The following is an 8372-nucleotide window of genomic DNA, read 5'->3' on the forward strand; positions in this document are numbered from 1 at the left end:
TATGAAGCCCTAACTGGAAAAGGTTAACAACAGCGCCATCTGCTGTAGGGACTCCGCTGTGGAGTCCCATAATTCCATAATTCACCGGGTCCCTTAAATCCCGGATAAGAGCAGATGTACAAATTCAACACATGCGCAGTTCTGTCTCAATAACATATCCCGCGAAACGCGGACGGCAGTACTTTGGCCTTTTACTGTGATGACGCGTTTCTAAAGTTATTAATATCGTAAATCTAGCTAAATTACCCCCATTAAACTGTGTATATTTGTAACACTGTAGAGTAGGGTGTTTTACTATCTTGACATTAAATCACAGAAAACTACAACGTCGGCGACGATTTCCGCTTCCAAAGTCCAACTCCATCAGCTGGTTACTTTCGGTTTAACTGCAGGTAGTAAAGGCGTTGTCGGTGGCATTTGAACAACTACAGCTTTTATCTCCACATAAATTGCATTATTGTCTCAGAAGGACAGTGGTGAAAATGAATTATTTTTGGATAGCAGTGATTTTGCTCGTGACTGGTAAGATGTATTTTCTGTTCTTTCAGCTTGTCAGCTCTTACCACTTTACACTCGAAAAAAAGTAGGCTAAATTGTTGGACAAAATGACAATGACATTTTAAACACATTTTTGTGACCTTTTATGTCAAACTGGCAGTTGTAATTAATGCACAGCTACCAGGATATGTGGTCGCTTAAGGAAAAATATTTTCGTTTTAATGAATGAAACACCAAGTTACTGCATGTTAGCAACACAGACACACTGCACTTGTAAATCAGTCCTTATTGCCACAATGTGAAATTATTGAAGAAATTATAAATGTTTTATGTTCCCTGCTGATTTAGGACTGTATGTGTAAATATTTGTTAGCATGATTTTAGTGTAGGCTAAAAAATAGCTTACTTTGTTTAAAGGGGTCATGACCTGAGAAATCATAATTCCCTTGATCTTTTGACATAAGAGTTCATTGTACTATAGAAACATCCTGTTAGTATAAAAACAGCTTATATTGAAGCCAATCTGCCAAAATGAGACGTTGTGGAATGTGCCACTTCATACTTTCGACCATGTCTAAAGTGGGCCATACTATTGACATGAGTGACTTGTATGCATGCAAAACTGAAAAAAAAAAAGTTCTTATGTGGCTAAATCAGTCATAAATCTGTTGACAGTTCAATAGTCTCTATTCAGTTTTCATAAAATATTAGTTGTTTTCATGCCTATTGTAAGACATTGCACTATTTCATGCTTTTTATCTTCAGAAAGATCTTTCTTCCTCCCCATAATGCATGAGAACTGTGACCTGCTTAATAATGTGGAACAACCTCTTTAAGTATTTTTTATTTTTTCCATTTATCTAATGAATACCTGACAAAATATTTAACAAACCTGTCTGATACTAATACCTGTTATTAAAAAAGATATGATAAATAAACACTTTTTGAAAAACTAAAATCTGAATGTTTATAAGTCCTACTGATATATGCCACTTGCATAATAATTTGGAACAGTGAGTGTGTATGAATCAAAATGTGGATTTACAAGATCTTCCAGGAGACACATGTAGGTTTGTTTGATGAGTGAATTTGTAAATAATCAATAATAGGGGTGTAACAATTCAGTGTTTTATTTTACATTAGATTATTCAATTTCTGTAGTATTTATTACTTGGACAATGCTGTTCAAGCACTGTCAATGCCATCTTTGTTCTATTGTTTTATTTTGTACTCTCTTTTGTATAGTTTGGTCTCACAATTGTTAATGTATTCTTCATTTCTTCTGCAGGTGCATCTGCTGTTCAGACAGATGGAGTATCAGTGTCAGTGATGGAGGGAGATTTAGTCACTCTACAAACTGATGTTACAAAAACCCAGGTCAACAAAGTGAAATGGTATTATAATGGTGCTCGCATCGCTCAAATCACTGGAGATCCCAATAAAACCTGTACAGATGTTCAGTGTAATGAAGGTCAGTGGAAATTCAGAGGCAGACTGCATCTGGATCATCAGACTGGATCTCTGACCATCTCAAACATCACAAACACGGACTCTGGACTTTATGAACTGCAGATAATCATCACCAGCAGCAGCAGCAGCAGCAGTGACAAGACCTTCAATGTTACCATCCATGGTGAGTAATATATGTTTAAAGCACACTGTGTGTATTTAAGCAGTGACATTCTGCAGTTGTGTTTTGTGGAGAGGATAGTTTCTCTTCTTATGACCTGTGATTATCTTTTCTTATCATTGGTTGAAATTGGTCTATTCAAACTCATTGCAATTTTGGTTTTTCAAAAAGCCATACTAAGGTTTCAAGTACACCTCAGCAAACAGAAAATAATTAAAAATGCATTCCATGACACCTTTAAGACCTAATGCATGGATTCAATATATTGACACAAATGAGGCGCTCGTGTGTCAGTTAAACATGTTTAAGCTTCTGTGAGTAATTGCTTTTGTATCCATGGTTCTTTCATGCTGTGTAGTTTTTTTTTCTCTTCACCAAAAAGATCCAGCTGTTGGTTTGTGTTTCAGATTTTGACAAACGAGATGAAATGAAGAGAAAGTCAGTGAATGAGGGAGAATCTGTTACTTTGGATCCTGGTGTCAGGAAAAACACAAATGATTTGATGACATGGCATTTTAATGACATTCCCATCAATGAAATCCCTGGATATCCTAGTAGGAGCTGTGCAGATGTTCAGTGTGAAGATGCTGATAAGAGATTCAGAGACAGACTGGAGGTGAATCAGACTGGACCTCTGACCATCACAAACATCAAAATCACAGACACTGGGCTCTATAAACTACAGATCAACAGCAGTGGATTCAGCATCATGAGGACCTTCAGTGTTAATGTCACTGGTAGGTGTAATGTAGTAATTCAGCTTCACCCTTAAGCAGTTTTAGAACACAGTTCAATATTGTAAAATCATTCCAATAAATGAAAGGATTAGCTTTGACTCTATTAAAATATAAGATATCATCTCTCTATATTATCTCTTTCACATGTATGTCACAGTTTTTTGTTTTTTTCAGAAAATATATATTTTTGAAATCTAATGTTATTAACATGGATAAATTAATCAAATTAGTCATTTTTTGTGTGCTGCTGTACTCTCTCAGGCTCAGCTCATATTGCTGTAACACTGTTTGAGCTGCTCTTCCTCAAAAAATGATTAGTTAAATCAATATTATACAAATAATGATCAAAATATAAACGTAAATATTATCAGTCAAAGATATGAGTAAAGTTGAATATCATTCACTCTCTAGTAATAATGACTGTCTGTCTTCAGCTGTTCCAGATTCAGGTCTGTCTACAGCTGTTGTAGCAGGAATATGTGCAGGTGTTGGTGTTCTGCTGGTGTCTGCAGCTGCTGCTGGTGTGATTTACTATTGCTGCAGACGAAAGGATGGTAAATGTTACATATGGCTGATTTAAGATGGAAATATGATATTTATTGTGTAAAAGAAAATGTGTTTAGAAAATGTAAAAATATGTATTTTTATTGTAATCAACCAAAGTCAATGTGTTTAATTGAATTTATTGTTCAAACAGGCAACAGGAAGCAGCCCGGTGATCAGGTGAGATACTATGTGCAATTAATCTCCAAAAACTAATGTTTACAACAGTTTCAGATCTGTGATATCTGTGAATGTTTAAGTTTTCTGTGTATGTTATATTACGTCCCGTGTCTAGGGAATAGAAATGCTATAGAAGGCATACTAAATATAAGGTTGTGGTGGTGGATATAAAAAAAAAATAATTATGATCAAACAGGCGTGTATACACATGCATTAAACATTTGAAGTGCCGTCTGAAATTTTCTTCTATAAGGAGCATTTTTATCAGGCTCCTATATTTATGTTCAGTTATTTCACTTTAATTGCATAGAAAAGGACCTATACATTGCCATCAGAGTAAAATGACTGAACCTACACATAGGAGTCTGATAAAAATTCTCATTTTAGAAGAAAATTTCAGATGGCACTTAGAGGCTTTTGCATCTGAACTCTTCATTTATTAAAATTTAGTAAGTTTACATTTATTAAACTCATTAACGGAAAACAAAGTCCAAACAACTTCACAAAATAATAAGGGAGGACACCCCTACACTCTGGTTCACAGTGTGCTTTAACATTAACAAATTTGATCACTCAGATTTAATCAGAATAACATTCATTTGAGACTTTGACAAGTTTGATCATCGGCCAGAAGTGGAGTCCAGGAGCTCCTAACCTCAGTGGCGTGCACAGTGGCGTGGGGGGTTTCGGCGATCAAAGGGGCAGGGGCTCAAGCCACCAACAATGAACTTGCCAGCTGCCAAGAAAGAAAAAGAGCAACACAATGCAGCAAAATGAATACAAGATGCATCGGTTGTAACAGTTACATGGTTTCAAAAATAGTAATAACTGTATATAATAGTAAAAGTAATTAAGACTTTTTAGTTTCAGAATGAAGAACAGTGGTAAAAATGTATTTTATTATTACTTAATTATAAATATTTTTATATATAATGATAAAATTATAAACTAATGTAATTATAAAACTAATATAAAATAATATAATTACAATACAACCTTTTAGAGAGCAAGTGTCTTTTATTACAACATACCTTTTAGAGTAGTAGCATTATCTAGTCTTTTTGTCTTTAACTGTGTGTCTCCTTCCCACAATGAACAGAAGGACACTACCAATGTGACATCCCATAATGAGAAAGAATCACTACTGATGGAAACCATTAATGGGACATCCTCTAATCACGATGACCCTCAATCGAAGGACACTACCAATGGGACATCCAATAATCAAACTGATATTCCGTATATAGATGATGACTGACTGAGAATGAGTCTCCCAGTGACACACATGCATCCAAATATGTCCATTGTCAGCTCAGTCGGACTAAAAAGCCATCATGTAAACACCTTATTCGATCCTACTGAGCTCGATCTGAATGAAATTTTGATTGGATTGAAAGGATTGGTTTATACTTTTTCTAATATGATCGAGTGTGCATGGAAACACGCAATCGGACTGAAAAACTGAAAAGACTGCGCATGTCCAACGATGCAGAAATAGTGTAATGACATGTTCTTGTTCTTTCCGTTGAGTAAAGAGTTGTATAAATGAATCTCCTGTCATTAACAACTCTCCTTTCAGTCAGCATCTGTGAAGTGGTTCTGCTGTTTAAAACAATTACAGAAACAGTGTAGGAGAGTGGTTATTATGTGCAAACAGTGGGAAACTTTGTATTTGTGCGATGTGCGCATGTCAAAAAATCTATTCCGATTTGAAGCTTGCGACATATAAATGCACACATCAACCCGATCACTTTATTTAGCATTCATGTAAACACTACATTCAGATTCATCAATCGGATTGAATTCAGTCCGATTGAAACAAAAATTGTGCATGTTAATATAGCCAATGTAACATTATTTATTATTTATTTAATAATAAATCAGCAGAAGATGTCATTGCTTACACAGTATTTGTCTCACAGATTTCGGTAGTCAGGTCAATACCAGTCAAATTTCATCTCAGTATCAGTTTCAATAACACAGCAGCAAAACAAAGCAATACAGTGCCAGCAATAGAACAAAGAGTGCAGGATGGTTTTTATATAGAGGGTTGTTAAAGTAAAGTTGTTTGCTCTGATTCTGGTAATTTATAATTTATAATATGCATTATACATAATGCACTGATCTGCTCTGACGTAAGTTATTTTGTCTCATCTGTTTACATCATCTAATGTGTTTACATCATCTAACTGTGTTTATACAAATATCTCAAAAAGACGGGTAAAGTATATTGGACTCCTCAAACACAGTTGCACATGGTAGCTAATACTAGTTATACTGTGAAACAAAACCACTCTTCACAGAATTTAAAATAACCAGCAAGCTGCCCTGGGTCAACCATCTTCACCAGAGCTCAAGTCATGACTGACTATGAGTCAAAAAGCTTGTCAGGTCCACTTGAAGGACTGTCATTGATTTATGTTTGTTAAGATGATTAATAGTGCCTGTAAATGGTAATCCTGCACATAGATGTTTTTGTAGATATCTCATCTCCTTCAGTTTTGTTCTTGAAGCATGTTCATTTGTGGTCCTTGTGTCTAAAGGACTCTTAAAGGATTCTCTTTCTCAGGTTTATCATGTTCAATGTGTCATTTCAGATCTGTTAAGAGATTTAAGTGTCATCATGGTGCTATTTTGTAATAATTGTTTAAGCTATTTCCATGTCAGAGCTATATTTATATGGAGTGAATGCCTTAAAAACAGTATTTTCTAAATATATCCTGAGATTATATATCCTATACTATTTTAATTAAAATGATTGTGAAGGATGCATGTATGTTCATTTGACAACAAGTGCCATTAAAACAAATGTGATTTACTAATAACCAGAATCTGAGTTTGTTGAGAAATTATCTTTGAGTTTGTTATCTCAATTATTTATATCTTTATAAATGTGTACTGCTTGTAGTATACACAGTTTATTACTATATTACATGTTAAGAGGAAGAAGAATATTGTGTGAATAATTTAATTGTACAGTAAAATCAAGCCTAACTAGTGATTTAAAACTTGTTGTGTATATTTATTCAGTTCTCAAATGTAGTATATGGAAAAAAGTACAAAGTTAAAATAGTGCATTTCAAATGACCAGTTTACTGACTTTCTTCTGAGTCGAAAGCTTCTGAGAGTTTTTTTTTTTTTTTTTATTTATATATTTAGTTTGAAGGTTAATGGTGTCTTTCTGTCCTGCTGTTATGAGCAGCTTTATAAGACCCTTTATGGAAACAGTAAACCACAGTGAGAGACAGAGATAGAAAAGCAATAGCCACACTAGTAGTATGCAAATGTTATATTATTTGTTGTTTTAAAAAAGAAATTAAAACTTTTGAATCAAGTTGTATGCTGTATCTATATGAGAGGTATTGGCAAACACACTGGATGTGCTGCAACTAGTGATGGGTATTATCATTTCAATAAAATATTTTCAATAAAGCATTTTGCAGTGTATTTGTAAAAGCTGTTATATGCATTGTCGGGGCAATTTTAACTGACTCTCATCAGTATAAGAGACAAACTCACTCTTAGTTATTAAAAGGTTTTATTCTTTGCAAGAAGGTCAACAGTCATACAGACACACAGGTTTCTGCAGAGTGCGACACACGGGGAGGCAGTCCTCCACCTTATATCCACACCCTAGGCACTCAAGGTCAAAAGCTCCCAGCCCAAGATTCCCTTGTCACCATCCATCTTAGGCTAAAGGCCCCAGACCCATTTCTTTCTACACAGCCATACCTGAAAAGTTTTGCACTACATATTCTCATAAACATATGAAAAGTCAGCATAAAATGAATTTTCTTCAATAGCATGTTCAGGCCTGAGTTTGTTCTGCTGGTCATACAATGAAGCCAAACTTTCAAAAGTTTCAAAAGCATCATCAAATAATGTCATGAAGCTTCTGAAAGTTGCACTCCACTGACTGATAATGTATGAACAGAAACCAGTAGGACAAAGATCCCCATTCCAACCTGGTACCTGGAGTAAACAGCCTTGCTCAAGGACACACTGGTGGGTGTGAACCAGCAACCTTCTGCTTACCACTTCGTCATTTACACTACACCACAAAAGTAAGCTACAACAAAAGTTAGCATGTAATTGTAAACATGAGAAATGAAATTTGGCAAGAAATGGAATGCTGACAATGTGAATTGTAAAATATTTTAACCTGTTTACATGATTACAGTTAGTCATGTTCATGGAGAGCAGGCACACAAATGTCTGGAGCAGACACTGCAGCAGCCAGATTTTCCCACACATGTCCTCCTGCACTTGCCTCAAGGTTGTGTGGTTCAAGGGGCGTCATCATGGTCTTCCTCATCCTCTGGCTCAACGATGTCCCCATTGAGAAGGCTCTCTGTATAGGCTGATGAGGCTGATGGGTACACTCAGGCAAGGCCAGCCTCGATGGGAAAGGTCCCATCCATGATCAGATTCCTTTCTGACTGCAGCAATAAGGGACGTGATGGACGGCAATAAAGGTGGTCAGCTGCTTCATCAGAATAAAGCTGCAGAATTGGCACAGCTGTGTTGAGATGGCTGTAGGATGTGGGATTCAACACCTGTAAATGCATGATTGGTAGAACAACACTTTGAATGAAGCTTTGTTTCATGTGTTGTTGACTTGTGATGCTTACTTTTATTCATTCTTTCTATTGTTGTAATTAAATATAAATGTAATTATTTCATTAAATTGCTTGACTGAAAATTGAGATGTATTCACCTTGGCTGCATTTGTCTAGTATGTATTTATGTCATATGACAAAACAAATTACATTTTGCTTGTTTTA

The 8372-nt window shown here is 35.4% G+C and overlaps 1 protein-coding gene across 1 annotated transcript; it reads left to right on the forward strand.

The window, feature by feature from the left end:
- Positions 1 to 134: 134 nt before the first annotated feature.
- LOC131530812 (uncharacterized) lies at positions 135 to 6725 on the forward strand. Its single transcript, XM_058761276.1, has 6 exons — positions 135 to 522; positions 1787 to 2131; positions 2536 to 2865; positions 3300 to 3419; positions 3563 to 3588; positions 4688 to 6725. Exons 1-6 carry the CDS (start codon positions 483 to 485, stop codon positions 4844 to 4846), a joined length of 1020 nt encoding a protein of 339 aa, XP_058617259.1. The 5' UTR covers positions 135 to 482; the 3' UTR covers positions 4847 to 6725.
- The last annotated feature ends 1647 nt before the right edge of the window (positions 6726 to 8372 follow it).

Source organism: Onychostoma macrolepis, chromosome 22, assembly GCF_012432095.1.
Source record: "Onychostoma macrolepis isolate SWU-2019 chromosome 22, ASM1243209v1, whole genome shotgun sequence".
NCBI classification, from domain to species: domain Eukaryota; kingdom Metazoa; phylum Chordata; class Actinopteri; order Cypriniformes; family Cyprinidae; genus Onychostoma; species Onychostoma macrolepis.